This window comes from Polistes fuscatus, unplaced genomic scaffold, assembly GCF_010416935.1.
Source record: "Polistes fuscatus isolate 324 unplaced genomic scaffold, CU_Pfus_HIC Scaffold1, whole genome shotgun sequence".
In the NCBI taxonomy this organism is placed as follows: Eukaryota; Metazoa; Arthropoda; class Insecta; order Hymenoptera; family Vespidae; genus Polistes; species Polistes fuscatus.
The window spans coordinates 14,160,753-14,177,634 of NW_025112997.1; the positions used below are offsets into that span (position 1 = coordinate 14,160,753).

A 16,882-nucleotide genomic window follows, 5' to 3' on the forward strand; every position below is an offset into this window, starting at 1 on the left:
GTATGTAAGTAGGAACTTGAGAAGAAAAACGAAAAGAAGCGTTGAAGAATCTGTCAAGGGTGTTGCGAAATTGCGTGACCGAAGCATTCGTTTCAGGATTATCATCTTCGGAGTGGCCTCAGCTCCCTCTATACGCACCTTATCTACTCGTGCACGCGCTTTAACAGATATATCTCGAGAAACATCGAATCCGTCATTCTCCCGTGAATCTAAAGCTCCCTGCGTCGTGAAAAATAAGGGGACAAAAAGCGTAATCAACGATGGGAAGTAAAAGAAATAACATGCCTTGCGAGAAGCAATAACAACTTCTTCGTAGTTACCTGCTGTTACCTGGTGATGTGTCACGTGCTTCGTTTCAGAGAATGAAATTTATGATGAAAGATTACAATTTCTTATGATTCACAAAGTCACGTGTCGTTTGAAGAAAACAGTTAAGAAACAAGATGCGTCTAATCGGACGATATTTTCCAACCACTTTCGGAAAGATAAGTCGGAAGATAACTGAAGAAAAATTTTTCTCTTACTCGCGAAGACGAAATCTCAGTAGGTCATCCATCTTCGCGGTCGAGTGGCATGAAAGGTTGATGTAGAAAGCGACGGTGCGCGACACAAAGGACTAATGATCCTTTGCCGAGGGGGTAAGAAGCTCCAATTATTTCTGATGGATTCTTGTTCCTAACGACGCTTCCATTCACTCGCGGACCGCACGTTTCAGGAAGAACTTCTTTCGCTATTACTCGCTGTGTGAACACGAAATGAGTCTGACAAGATGGTCAAATGCTTTTACGCTTTGCATTCCAGATCATCCTTTCTCAACAATTTACAATTAGAACTAACGGATATCGTTTGAGATAATTTTTCAAAGGATCTTCATGCGAAGTGAATAACTTAATTACAAATGACCTTTCCAAATGGAAATTCTTTGAAATAGATTGCATATATTTTTTATCCTTGAAATTTTATACGCAACCCCTATATTGTCCTTTTCTACATCGAAGCAAACGGTAACCCTTGACCTTTCCTGTTGCTCTCAAACTACCCACGACGTTTGCAATTTCTAGATATGTCAAATTTAATTTCTCCACTTTTCAGTCGTCTTCTCATTTCTTTCTTCTCGATCCTTCTCGTTTTTGCGAAAGAAGGAAAAAGAAAAATTCACGTAAAGGTTCTTACCGAGCTAGCTATAAATAAAATTATCGAAAGACCCGTACTATGTGCTTGCAAAAAGGCTATTCGATTGCCGTCATGGCAGAGTATGATTAATTATCATAAATTAGAATATTATTCTCTATCAGCGTCCGTGCAATGACATGCGAAGTTGAAGTAATTTCAAAAATCAAAGGCACGCCGCCTAGTGCTCGTTAAAATATTGTCGAAGCAAATAGAAGTAAAAGACGGGGAAAAGGTGAAGTAGAGAAAATTAAATTATGGTATAAGTAGAAAGCGTATTCGCGATAATCGCTCGATGATCCAGCGTTCAACGCTTAAGACCTTAAGACCTTCTCGATCGCTCAACTTTATCTCTAACGGTGATCTGCCGTTGGAGAAATGACCGGACAATAATGTCCGATCGATCATGAAAAAAAGATTTTATGTCCAATTATGAGGAGGATGAGTGTGTAGAAAATGTCACCGCGCCGTCGCAAATACGATCAGCCCTACACCGTTATATGAATCCAGCGGGACTTTAGTAGACCCTAAAAATCCCAATTTAGATTTTACGGACAACCTGACGATTGGATTTGCGGATTACCGAACGTCACCTTAACCAATTTTATCCACCAGAAAATGGGATAAAAACGAAACCACGTACCATTAATAAATCCAACTATCTACACAATTTTCAACTATTTCGAATTACTAAATATATTATTGCATTAACAGCACTTTTTCAACTTAACAATGAAATTATGTATTAACGCTTTCGCAACTGGTAGTACCGAGGTGAGATCCTTAGTCGAGCATCGCATCAAATATTCAAAAGTCTATACTTGAGCACTACCGCATGCTTCTGCTATTTAAACGAGTGTGTCAGAATATAAAGAATATTTCTTTATCGTGTCGAGCTTATAATTCATTTATTATTTACAATTTCACTCGGTTCTAAACTTTACAATGACATGAAACTACGTTGCCAGTCGCCAAACTGTTAAAAGCATTGTCGAATTAACGATTAAGTTTGATAATAATAAATGGTTAACAGGTTTAAACAAAAATATTATAATCTAATGATAAAGGAGAATGCACAAGCGATATTTTTTCGTATTCCGTACTAAACTGAAAATATTCTTTCCCTCTCTCCCTCTCAATCTCTCTCTCTCTCTCTTATTTTTTCCCCTTTTTTTTGTTTTTTACGTAATATTCGAGGTGCAATAACGAAGGCCATGCGCTTACGAGGAATAGCGCGGAATGCAAGTAGCGGATACCATTTTCAGGGACTCGTATTGCGGCAGGATAGATGGGGAAGACGAAGGGGGATAGGGGGAATAAAGGGTGGCGAGGGGGCGGAAGGAAGGAAGGAAGAAGAGAGGGTGGAAGAGAGACGCTCGTGATGTTCCAACCCCTTTCTTTGCCTTCCCTCCCTTTTTCCTCTCTCCAATCCCCCCACCCCGCCCCTCTTTCTAGACGTAGGCGATAGCGTAGTACTCGAGGAGCAGAACCGCGTATATCGACCGGTGACGTCATCCATCCCCACTAACTACGTCACGTATACGCTCCCGTCGTCGGAGTGAAGATTGACGCAGTGCCGTGTGATCTCGTTGGCGCATTAAATCCCGTCAGCTTAAACGCCTTAACTTTGCCTTAAACTTGAACCGATAGACTTGCTCGACTCGATCGATTACTACTAACACCTTAAACGTTTATTCTTCAGATCTTCCTTTATGGTTTTCTAGGACCAATTAATATTCGTGATGAAATAAATCGATCGTCCGTACGTACGTTCGTTCGTTCGTTCGTTCGTTCGTTCGTTCGTTCGTTCGTTCGTTCGTTCGTTCGTTCGTTCGTTTGTTCATTCGTTCGTTAAGATATTAAAATGTATGATGAATTGTTTCGGCAAGTTTTTATGAATTTTTTAAGATGGTAACAACATTGTATTTTTTAATTAAATATAAAATATTATAATAGAGAGATTATTCTATTTTTTTATAATCTAAACTTGAGAAAGAAAGAGAGAAAGAGAGAGGGAGAAAGGGAGGAAGAGTTGAGAGTAGAGAAGATAAGAAGAACCGTATATTTATAATAGACAAATTGGATAAATTGTTACTTTAGATTGACTCTCTCTCTCTCTCTCTCTCACTAACTCTCTCTCTTTTGGATTAAATAAAATAAATAAATTATAAGTTGTGATGTCTCTGTAACGTGTGCATGAACAAATCTAATTTACCGTATCCAATCGCGATAACGTGTATACACCGTACTTCCGTTAATATGACGTATAAGTAAAATGCAACCTTTTTACAAATACACCAAAATAAGAAATAATAAAAAAGATAACGGCATTAAAAGAAACAAAAAATAAAAAACAAAAAAGAAAACAAAAAATATGAAACATAGACGAGGTGGAAGAAAAACAAAGGGAGAGGAGGAGTTTCGTTACTTCGACGTCATCTAGTATCTTACTAAAAATAGAAAATCGCTTGAAATATTCAAAGTCAATATACCGTAACGCGAGGGAGAGGCACGTGCTTAGATTACGTCAAGAGAACGGTATGATACGGTCCTGAGGCCAAGGGAGGCTGAGTACAAAAGTATTGATCCGCTTTACCACCACTCTTGGCGCACCAGTTACTCCCCCCTCGCATTTCGTGTCTCCACCACTACCATTACCACCACCACCACCACCCCCGTACTCATCGTCCTCCTTCCCCTACACCTCCAACACCTCCTACACCTTCTCCTCTTCGTCGTCGTCGTCGTCGTCGTCATCCTCGTATCTTCCCGAAGCTTCCCTCCGCATTTTCCATCCTTGCTTGGCCTTTCCCGCCCTTTCTAAAACATCGAGAGAAAAAGAGAAAGAAAGAGAGAGAGATAGAAAGGAAGGGGTAAGGGAGAAGAGGGAATCAACGGGCGGGAAACTTCGCCCTCGATTTTTCTCATAGGATAGTAACGCTATCGTGAAACCTTTCTTTCTCTTTCCCTTTTTCTTTCTCTCTCTCTCTCTCACTCTCTCTCGCTCATCTAGAAGCAAGTGCAAGGAAAAACAAGACCCTTTTGTTATTCTTCCCTTCGTTTGTTTTGCTCATTACCCACCTTTCTAACACTAGTACAGCTCATCGATATTCCATTACACGACACAACCTCTCTACTAGTGAAAGAAACCAATTAACAATAAGACACGATACCAGGACAAGAATCTTGCCACTTTTTGTCATTAACAGGAGAGAAATTTAGTTAAGAGTAGGGAGATAAAAATAAAAGAATATACGTATATATGTATGCATTATTATAATAATTACGTCGATCGTGTTCGATTGATCAAAGCTACGGGTTTTACGACTTTGAATTTTTATTTATTTTTTGTTATATATATTTTTTTACAGAGATGTTTGTGTTCTTTTTTCTTGTTTGTTTTTTCGATAAAACGTATAAGAGGAGAAAAAATGTATGTATATCGTAGGAAAAGGAAAAAAGATCGAGTGACGTTGGTTCGTTAAAAGAACGGATAATTATTCGGCATCGTTTCAGGCTGTAATAGAGTTCGTTTCGCACGTACTCCTGACTTATCGGACACGTGGCTCGTGAGACACGTGTCACGATGCCGTGATGTCGCAGTTCCGTCCGATTTCCCAACCCTTCTCCTCTCTTCTCCTCACCTATCACTTTTTTCCTATCTTCTAATTACAGCGATTTAAGCGACTTCCAACCATACCATTGGCTAGCGTGCACTCAGGTGCGTATGTTTTTCCTTCAAGTTCCTCCCCTCACCCTTCGTGTATTGACGCGCGATATGCGCAAGTGCGACAACAAACATTTACGCAATTTCAAAGCATCGTAATAACGGAGAAGAAGAAGAAGAAGAAAAATATGTTTAATGTAAGATGTAAGTAAATATACTAACATAAGTATTTACACATATATACAGGTTGCATCGCGAACGAGAAAACATTGCAATTGAAAAAGTAGGGACGCCAGTTCTGACGCAAACCCTGACGCATTGGTAACAGCAACTGTTAGGACAGAATCGACACGAAACGAGGAGAAACGAGTACGGATGGTAGGCGCCGGTGTATGTATGGGTGTGTCTGCAGATACATGTATATACAAGCATCGCTTCGATGGGGTCGTTAAAATTAACGAGCGTATTCTCGGCTTCTCAAAAGTGTCGCGAGCTTACATTTATCACGCGCACCAATCGCCGACATTTGCATTACCAAGAATATGCGTTTTTTCGGAAGTCCATAGATGTAGTATGATACCCACGTGTCGTTCAACTTACGAACGAACGAACGAAGCAAGTGGCAAAAGTACTGTAGGGGAATCGAACCGAACCAAAACAAAAAAAAAGCAAAAGGAAAGGAAAGCAATAGGAATGTTAGTATTACCGTTAAGCCTTTTGAATAACAGGCCAAGCAGTATGGTGTCTTGGAACTGGAAGAAAGAATTGGCTGTTGAGACTCAATCGTGCGTTATTCTTATCTATTCTTCGAACGTATAATCGTTCGCACAATTTCGCACCAACTTTCGAATTTCCAATCGATAGGAGAACGAATAACCAAAGGTCCTCGGGCTACATCAATGGGAATATCTAACGATACGATAACGATAATGTGCTTTTCTCAAACGATCGTACCCTCGGGAACGATTCCTGCGACCTTTCGCGCAACCAACTGATTTTTATCGTGGCGTGCGTTACACCGCTAATTTCTTACGATATTCGTCGATAGACGTGAAAGGGAAAAATAGGTATAAGGAAGGGGTAAGAAAGAGCACGCAGGGGCACGCTCGTTTTCATAAAGCTAACGATCCGTGGGCTCAAAACGAGCTCGAACAAGCAGCCTGCCTTTTTTTGGTCGAGGGTTGCCACCGTACGCGATTTCATAAGAGCAGACGCTTGGAAAAAATACACTGCGGATTCGCGAAAATGATTAGCCCTATCTCTCGTTCCTTTTACAAACTACAATAGCCACGTCAAATTCGCGGCCCGCCAGCAAATCGTGATCCGCTGCTTGTATCAAATATGATAACCAATATCTGTGTATTTTTTTAATATGATCGTAGTTACATATGCTATTTATTTATGCGTAATTACAATGTTAACACACTCCAGATAACGTAGTTTTACGTCATTTTAGAATCTATAACTAAATATTTCTGACGTAGTTCTACCCTCATTAAATATTAAAATACAATTGTTCATTTGTTTGCTCAATTTTCTTGAATCATTAAATACTTATTTTTATTATATCTTTCTTGTTTAAACTTATTTAATTTTGTTATATATTTCAAATACAATATCCAGCTAAACATATCTCTCGAACAAACGTCGTTCGCGTATATGTTAATAATAAAAAATCTATTTTCTCTTTATTTCGAGATTTTGTCTATAACGTGGGCCTTGATGCTAGACATACCTGACTTAGAGTATACGCTAAACGAAAGATGTTGCAGAAATCCTTGTACTCTCTATTATTAACGAAGAGGTTTAAGGGAAAAGATTCTTGTGTGAACCAATCACGTCATAATATTCGCTTGCATCAAATTTCTCGAATTCTCTTTCCCTCTCTCTCTCACTCGGTTCGCATTTTTTGCTCAATTCAGGTAGCATCTAAAACGAGCCCTCTAGCATCCCTCTCTACAGTTAACGTTTGACGTATAAATAGCAAAGATGCGGGTGTATAGTCTCTCCTAGTACGCTGGTATACTGTCTAGTTTCCTTCCCAACTCCCTTGAAACTCCTATACACTCCCGCGGAAGTATCTACGAGACTATGCACGGCAACACGCCCTGTGGCTTTTGCTAAACAACATACAATCGACGACGAACGAATATATTTCGTATCGTAAGAAAATTTATTGCATAATTAACGTCGATCCTCGGAAAAATATCTAAATGTGAGTGATAAAACAAAATTAAAAAAAAATAAAATAAAATAAAAGATAGAAAAACTAAAATTTTGTAAAAACGCAAGAGAGAAAAGCATCGCAGAAAAGCATCATCCAATTAAGAGGTCCTCTTTCATTCGCGAGGACTTTAACGTGACATCAAAGAAATCCATGCATCATATCCAGGCCTCGTCGCGACAACGACAGCTGCATTTTCCCGGCGATTTCTTAAAAACATCGTCGCGTCGTCAGGGTTGCGCCTCTGGGGGCGAAAAAGAAAAATGTCATGGAAAAGAAGAGAAAGAGAGACACCGCACGACGATGACAGCTGCACGTAGTTGTCGATCAAGGTTCTTTCTCTTTCTCGACAAAAGTAGCTTCATTCGGTGACCGGTAACTCGATCCAATCCCCCTCCCCATCTATTCCAAATCTACTTGAATTTATTTCCTAAGAAGACGAAACAAAATTACTTCCCAAAGTCCACCACCCTCTTATCCATCTTATTTCCAATTTATGTTGCAACTTCGTTTGAGCTTTTGCTCAACGAATGCGAATAGATTTATCAAATGAACGCGCATAAGATAGTTTTATAAGGACAGTTGAACCGAACAGTATCCGAAGTTCTACTATTCGAATAGAGTCCCATTATCGAAATCGATTTTATTATTTGAACACCGTGTATGCAACTTTACTGTTTATATCATCCATTACAATATTAAAACAAATAGTCGACAACGTAGTGCATCCCTTGTACAATATTATATCTTCCTTATTACTTCGATATAAATTTGATTTCGTACACATTTACAATTCATGTATAATGACATAGAAAAGGAAACGTGTAGTATTAATAATAAGTGTTGCAAATGAAAAAAGAAATACTCTATAAATATAAAAATGTTGAAAGTACAACAAATAATTGCTAGTATTAATACTTATATGAAAATTCTTTCATCCGAACAGTTACGTCTCCCAATTAATTTGAATACTAAAGGTTTTACAGTAATTCTATTCTAAATAATTTATGGCATGTTGATACGTTTGTTAATTTTTAATTTTTTTTAAATAGCTAAAATATATTTCAGCAAATGTATCAGTTATACGTCATATTAAATAGATAAAAAATTAACTGAAAACGTTTGACATGTATAAGCTGTTTTTTTTAAGTGGTAAATGATCGATTTATACTTATCTTGAAATATTTAAACGTTTAGATAAATTTAAAAATATTGCTAGACATTAATGAATTTAGGTAATATTTTTTAAGATATAAACACTGTAAATTTTATATTATCCGATAACAATTAATAAAACTGTTAAAGAAAACTGATTATAAAAAACGTTTCTTTTATCTCCAAATGGATTTATACCACTTTAAAAAGATACGTTTCATACAAACAATGACTAAATAATTAAAACTGTATCAACCTTTCTTTAGATGTAAAAAATAAACAAGTATTTAAATACTTGCTTTTAATCGCAAGGAAATAAAAATCGATATAAATAAAAATGCTTTTAACAAATAGAAGTTCTTTCTTCTCATTTTATTGCAATTTTTTCTACCTACCTCATTTTCTTATTTTCTACTTCGAATCCATCATGCGAGAATTTGTAGAGTGTTATAACTGTTAATACTCACCGCTAAAAGCATACCGAGTCGACATTAAAACGAGAAAGAGCATCTCTCTCTACCTTTCTTTCTCTTTCTCTCTTTCTATATATCCACGAACGAGTTAAAATTTGTTGACGTGAAAAACACACGTGTACTTGCGCTTAATTTAGGCGATTACCGTGCACCTGCGTTTACTTCTTTCTTTCTTTCTTTCTTCGTCCGTTAATTCCTTCCTTCCTTTCTTTCTTTCTTTCTTACTTACTCTTCTTTCTGACACGAAAGCATCGCTTTTGTACAATATCAAGCGATAGGGAGGAAAAGGGGCCTGTATGTGTGTGTAGAAGCAAATGGTGAAGTTAATGTGACTACGCACTACGGGATTTCGATCAATTTCCGGGTTCTACTAATACTCTTATCGGACTTAGAAAGGAAAGAGGATACAAATAAAGGAAAGTGTAGAAGAAATAATCGAAATTAAAGGATAAAAAGGAAAAACAATGAATTAAGTTACGATGCAAAGTATCAAAATAGAATTAAACAGCACGAGACACGTACTCGGTATAAACCGTCGGCAAATTTTCTTCTAGCGATTTGGCATAATAATTGATAATTCCCTGATAATTTGAAATTATTTGGGATGCGCGAGAGTGCAGAATTAATTCCAGTGAACCCATTCGATAGAAGTATCGTTTTCAGTTTGGCGAATACGTGCGCCGACATTTTATCGTGATAATCAAGCCAAACACAATTCATCCGATGGATCAGATCGCGTATCCGCGACAAACCGCGCATTTCACCTGTCTCACCCGTGCAGAGAGTTTATCCTTTCTTCCGTCTTCTATTTACGCTCTATTTTCATGAAATAATAATGGTTTACGATGTAACTGTCAGAGTTACGTGTTACGAGTGATAAATAAACAAGGTAAGCTCCATTCTCACATTTTTATTACTATTATTATTATCATTATTATTATTATCTTCCTCGAGGATTCTTCCATCCATCATTCCTCGTCATCCTCTTCTCCTCATACACCCGAAAACAAATTTGTTTTATAATCGGCTTGACGATTAACCAAGAACGTAACGATGAACGTCCGTGTCGTATAATATATATACTGGCATTGTTAAAAAAATCGGACGGTACTTCCGCTTAACTAACGTAAACTAATTTTCACGTCCTTTTATAATATAGTGACCTATATTTTGTTTTTAATATTACCATGCTCGAACGAACATTTGTATGTACAATATATAGAAAAATCTCTACGATTCGGTTCGATGCCGTCCGACGCGATTCATATCTCGGTATAAAAGGAAACCTAAGCAGGGATATGTCCGCAAAACGCGCGTTAAAGCCACGATGGCCAGGTACTCGGTGTTATTACTTTTTCTGATATCTTTAATTTTTTTCAACAACGGGGACGCTCTTATACCAGATGGTTTATCCAAATTATTCGGTACCCTGGCTACGGTCAAAAAGTAGGTCAACTTTAATATATTTTAACTTTACGTTACAAAAATTCTTTCTATTATTACAGTGTAAGGATTCCCGAGTTATTAAATCAATTGTGCAACGAATCGCAAGGTGCCAACGTTACACGACGCGATGCCTGTTACGGTTGCTTTTATCGTGCTAGTAGCCAATCCACGGGATATCCGTTGTTATTAGCAATGTCTACCTGTGCGGATATGTACCTGAATAATACAGATTATGGTCATTGCCAAGTATATTTGAGAGTAAGCTAATTAGATAACAAGACGCTGAATTCATTTCCACGCACAGGTGTACACGTGCGTATTAAATTGATCATTTTCCTTTTGAAATCGTAATTGTTACTTACAGAATGCTACGAATAACTTCAGCAACAGAGTCGGTCCTATTACGATTTACTGTACTTTCCTCCAATGTATTCGGCAAGTTAACAAGGACACCCTGGTAACGTATCAAATCATTTTTTGCTTATTTTATGCTTCAACATTTTAATATCCTTTTTAGTTTACTTTTTTATTCTCGGTTGAAAAGGTGTAAATACTTATATATAAATATGTAAATATGTACGTAAATTTTCTGCTCGCTAAAAATAAATATGTAAATAAGAGAGTAGGTCATCAAATGTCTGCTCGTAATGTAAAAATATATTAATCCAATTGAAATAACAAAATATACCGCCTTCACTCTTTTCGAGTAGCATGAAAATCGAGGACGATAAAGCTATTAAAAAGACGTACGTTGTAAATATTGTATAGGACGCTTTTCGGCGTGCTGCCATAAGAGAAGAAGGAGTTACGATGAACTGGAAAACACGAAGGATAAATTCTGGCTTTATATTAAAAGTATATCCTCGCATTTTGAGCGCTGTTTGCGTATTCAGAGAGCAAAGCGCCGATTTCATTACCGTACGACCCGGAGCGGAGCCCATCGATCCAAGGTCCTAATAGTCCTCGAAAATCCTAACTAGAAACTTGGCCCAAATCACATCTTCGCCGCTTTAATTACATGCACCAAGAGTCCACATACGAGTCAATGAACGTGCCTTGTACATATATAGATATATATGTATATATATATTTATATACATATGTATTTGTATGTACCTACCTGTATAACGTGTAAATATATGAAATCCTTTTCTATACAATTAGCATGTATTATACAACTACAATCTATGCGTTTCATAAAAATCTTTCCCATCGACGAACTACACATTGTTCGTTTTTTTTATCTTGTATATATATTTGAAGGTAAACTATTTTATTATATCCAAGGTTGCGTTTAAACCATTTGCATCCGTAAGCGTAATAATCCGAGCGTGTCTAAAAAAAATTCGAAATTGTTAGTTAATTACAAAAAAATTTGATCTCTTCTATTGCCATTGGTAGTACTCGATTAATACTCCTAATTTAAATTAAAATGTGAAAATAATTTAATTATATAACTTAAAATAAAATGCGCATACGAGTCGATGCGCATACGGTTGAGTGTCTCAAATTGATAAAATTAGGATATTTAATACATGAATGCAAATGGATTAAATACTTTTACCTTAAAACACACCTCTAATATAATGATCCGTTGTAAATATTATTGTACAGTAAAAGAACAAAAAATATATAACAAGATGCTGTAATACGTTTGTTTTTATTCTATACAAGATTATCCAAACGGTTTCTTCTCCAACCAATTCTTTCCACAGTTACGAGAATGCGTAGGCGAGGCCTTTCAAATGTTTCCGAACTTCAATTTAACGGACGTCAATCTAAGCCAACTGTTCGTCAACACAACTGCCTGCGTTTTAGCAAAAACTCGTTGCGCTTATATGAATCCGATAACTGGTGAAATTCAAGAGGACGATTTGACCAATAAATTTCATCTACCATCGATCAACGCAATTTTTGTCAATGCTGACTACGACTTCAACATTGTACAGTTTCCTTACCGTTACGGTATTGCGGACATCTGTGCTAAATTCAGAAACATCGAACTTGCTACGTGGCCTTCCGTTGCTTGTTGACTTCTTCAAGAACCTTTTTACAATAGCACAGTTATGTGTTATACGATATTTTTCTTATTCTACCTTTTATATTCTATTGTATATGTATGTAGACATTATAAACGTATTATATTGGATATTCATTATTATTTTATTATTTTACGAATCATTAACTCTTTCCACTCGAGTACCGACCAGTATGTTCCAGGATGCTCTCGTTATATATCTATTATTCGATGGCTAATGTTATGTCTTTACGACCTACGACGTAAACCTGGTTGCCTATGGAAAAATATGATGTTTTTATTTTCTCTTTAATTTCTGTTTACAATTAGTGTATTTCCAAGACCTGTTATACTTAAAAGGAATAACCCTTTTTCCCAAATTTCCTTTAAAACCGGGTCGTTGTTCTTTCTAATCTTTTTTAAAAATTTCGTCAAAACTTAACCTTCACGAACCACCTTATAAGAACTTTGAATCATATTTGTAGGGGAGCACCAGCTCGTGTCTTCTCTTCCTGTACGTATTTTAAACGCACTACTTCTTAAATATATTATAATTATTATGCTATTATTATTATTTTGTATAATGCCCAAAACCTAAGCCGAGCATTATGTACAATGCCCGACCTCAATCTCAAGGATATCATAATCAAAGTTAAAACCATTATAGCTAAAATCTAAAAATAAACAAGTTTTAAGAAATTCTTGACTGAGATTTATTAATCGGTTATCTAAAAATAAAATAATATCAAGTCACGTCAGCCAATTAAAGGTGATTGGAAACGTGACGACATCAATCGTCATTGATCCTTTGAAGAGGATCAACCCACGGAAACGTACAAAGGAAAAAAGAATCAAGGAATAAATAAATAAAGATCAAATCTTCTTACATGTATCGCGAAATCATTTGCTAATTAAATATTTACACAGGATGTTTGATAAATTTCTTGAGACTTAGGATAGTAGTTGGCAAAAGGAACAAAAACTCCTTTTCGGTAATATACGTATTACGTATATACACAGCACGTCGTTCCATTTAGCGAAAAGGCGATTATTTCTATCCATTAACTCGGCTAATCGGATCAGGAACGACGGAACTGGCAAAGTCGGCACCGGTGCTTGGACTCGAAATGTTCGCTTAACGAAGTCTCTAAGTGTTTCTTTAAGTATTTACCAGTTAATTATCCTTAATCCGATCTCGAAAGAGTGCATCAGGATACGTTCGCATGATTATCATATTCTACGAATTTTACTTCTGTATTACCTAAACATAGGAAGGAAATTTCTAAAGAGACACCGATACGAGCAGGAACAAGAACAAGAAAATGAAGGAAAGAGGAAGCAAAAGCATTTGAAGACGATCGCAAGTGATCAAGACCCAAGACCAGTTCGGGTGCTAGGCATCTTCTTCGACAAAATTTGAAATATGCAAATGGACACGTCGAGTAGGCACTTCAAACACATCTACATATACAAACAGACGCACACATATAATATCCCTGTATAGCTATCTGTTCGTACGTGAGCCATATAAGAAAGGAGAGAGAGTATGTATGTATATTCCAGAGTAGAGAGAGAACGCACGGTTCGGTTCTCTCCAAGCCAATTTAACTTAACATGCAGATGCAGTACGTGGAATCGACATGAACGGAGTGTGGACATAAGGAAGAAAAGAAAGAGGGGGAAAAGGGAAATTCTGAATCATTCGGTGTCATTTTCAGACGTTCCTTGTAATTACACTTATACATAGGTTTCGCATTATTAAGAAAGATCTCGTCGTCCTTCCGAATACAAATAAGAGGAAGCGTTATGTCCAGAATTACGTTCCCATCTCGTATTACGCTAGATTTGCTAAAAGCATCCTGCGTCATCCGACGACAAGTCGACGGATGAAGAGAAAATATACGGGGGGGGGAGAGGAAATATGATACGTCATCGTGCTTTTGATCGTTTTCTGTCCTGGCTTAGTCATCGACCGCATTCTTTCATATACGGAACACTCTGTAACAAATATAAGAGTATTCCGTCGAAATGATGTCAGCCTGGACTTGGATGGCTCGCGTCGATGCTATTCCGGACACGATGACACTTCACGAACACAGAATTCGCGCCTACGCTAAACGGATGACGCACTACCAACAACTATCCCGTATTAACTATGCCAAATATCTTTAATATCATATCATACTCAATTATAATTATCGACTAATAATTTATAAACTGATACGCCCATTTAACGTTAACATATGTACTTTCGAGCAAATTACGAAGTATTTTAAAATAGTTTCAAACATATCGATATATATATATTTTTTCGCGGTCTTTCGAACAATCGACTCTCAATGTATATATGATGACGTGGCGCCATCTTTAAAAAACGCTCGGAACCACTTTCTACCTCGTGCTCCGATTTACTCGGCAACCAAATCCTAAATCTATAATTCCTGATAATATATATATATTCTAAATTATAAAATAAAATAATATATCTTCGATGTTTGAATCATCGTTTGATATTACATATCTTTCTAATTTTAACATACGCGTGTGTATGTTCGTGTGCGCGCGCATATATTTGAATTCAACATATTTAGATTAGATAGAGAATGTAATCGTTATCCATAGTGACGGATAGTTGAAAGATAGAATACGATTTATAAGGTAATCCTGGTTCATAAGAAAGGTGGGCGCGATCGGATTAAATAATCCTTGCTTGCCTTGCGCTGCGCACACAACCAAAGAAATAACGCTTGATTGCATCACTGAGCGCGGTGACGTCACTACCCGAACGCAGCGCAACGGTCCGAACAGGTGACAGTCGCTGTCAAGCCATGACGTCAATCGGCTAACGGCCAATGAACCTGCAGCTCGCGTTTGCGCGTTTAAATCTTTCATATCTTGTATCGTATTATCATATTGTTACCTATCGTATCATATGTATCGTGTATCTTGCTTTCCTCTCTCTCTCCTTCTTTCTCTCTTTGGCGAAGAACGACATCGAGGACAATCATATTTGATCAATTTTCCAATTTGTCTATCATCAGGTCAACCAATTTCTTAGACCTTCTTCCTTTCTTTCGATTTTCTTTTTACAGAATTTGTTAACATACAAAGCTAAAGATTCTTTCTTCAGGAAGAAAATGAAAATGTAACATGTCTATAAAAACACTTGTCATCGTTGATCGTTTAACGTAAAAATAGAAATGTCAAATAAGATTGGATATAACCTAACGAGAGTCGACACTCGAAAACAATGTCTTAGAAAAATCTTAAGAAAGATTGTCGTTACTCACAATTGGCGAAGAATCGTCGGTCATTCTTTAAAGGATCTTTCAGCCAAGCCTGGGAGCTTCTACCTTGATTTAACACTCGATAAAGAGGACACACACTCGCGTTACCGTCCTCGAAATAGCAAACGCTGTCTCGGCCATCATGGTTTCATACGGCGACGTCGATCGCTCGAATTTTTCCCACCGCAGAGACCTCTGTCGCCATCTTGCGATATATTTGATAACTAAATCGATTATGGGGGATAATTTAAATAAGAAACAAATCTGTATTTTCTTTTTACTAACCGATCGATAGTAGGGAAGATCACATTTATCATTGGTAATTTCTTGCTCTACTTTATCATTAGTAGATCATTTATGAAAACATTTGAATTGCCGATAAAGTAGACTTCGATTATATTTTCCATAGATTATTGATATAATCAAAGAATACACATAATAAAGAAATATTAGAAAATCAATTGAACATAAAATATAAAAGCGTTAATAATATTATTTTTGTTTACAATGTTTTATTGTTAATATTTATTCCATATTGTTTTATTGTAAAGCGCGCTCTTAATCAAATAAATTTCAAATTATTTTTTCCTTTTATTACCTTTTATTAAACCCCCAAAAAATACTGAAAATTTGATTTAATTTTCTCATCGTTCGTCTCAACATCTCTCTCTCTCTCTCTCTCTCTTACAAAACCAATTTTGGCAAATACTGCATTTTACGTATTCATTTTACTATTAATAGAAAGTAAGCTGTTTGGGTTTTATCTCAAAAGTCATCTCTATTACACGCAAATATATATAACAGAGGAAAAATAAGATGTGTAGGGGAAATTCTAAATAAGCGTTAGATCTTTATAAAAGAGCAGATGTTTTTCTTTCCCCTTCTGCCCACCCAGTAAGCCAGATTTCTTAATTTACGAGTCAAGATTTCGAAAAAGCCAAAGGTTCACATATCAATATAATGCAATCTCACCACAACAAAAGCCAATATCTTCAACAAAACTTTTGTTCAAATACAAAGCCATCTTTATTCAATGGATGCAACCGTTGACCAGTTCGATTAATATGTCCAATCAATGTCTTTGAAAAAAACATTTCTGTTAACAATCATAATCGATCCTTTTCATAACATTTAAATATTTTTCTAATACCAAAAATAAATCTAACAATTCCGTACGACTAGAAACTGTTTCCGTTTCATAACCGCTGGCTTTCTTATTTCATTCTAATTTTTTAATAATTTTTTTATATTTCTTTTTATGTTTGAATATTCAAAAAACGAGGGAAAACAAATAAAAAGTTAGGGAAACAGTTATCAGATAACATTTACAAGCATATATCTAGGAAATTGAATAATTTCACATAACAAGACCCGCTGAGAAGGGCTTTCAATCGAAAAGAAAATTTTTACTTACAGAAATCTTCTTTGGGCCCAGATCACCAC

At 36.5% G+C, this 16,882-nt stretch overlaps 2 protein-coding genes across 3 annotated transcripts in view; one reads left to right on the forward strand and one right to left on the reverse strand.

The window, feature by feature from the left end:
- Window positions 1-15,584, reverse strand: part of LOC122517462 (3-phosphoinositide-dependent protein kinase 1) — a 197,401-nt gene extending 181,817 nt beyond the window's left edge. For both annotated transcript variants that reach the window (XM_043635868.1, XM_043635862.1), the window contains exon 1: window positions 15,443-15,584. In XM_043635868.1, the coding sequence (XP_043491803.1) occupies window positions 15,443-15,466 (24 nt within the window). In that variant the 5' untranslated portion in view covers window positions 15,467-15,584. The remainder of the gene's footprint in view (window positions 1-15,442) is intronic.
- Window positions 9,723-12,184, forward strand: LOC122517494. The gene is made up of 4 exons (XM_043635902.1): window positions 9,723-10,135; window positions 10,195-10,393; window positions 10,500-10,592; window positions 11,851-12,184. Exons 1-4 carry the CDS (start codon window positions 10,017-10,019, stop codon window positions 12,166-12,168), a joined length of 729 nt encoding a protein of 242 aa, XP_043491837.1. The 5' UTR covers window positions 9,723-10,016; the 3' UTR covers window positions 12,169-12,184.
- Window positions 15,585-16,882: the final 1,298 nt, after the last annotated feature.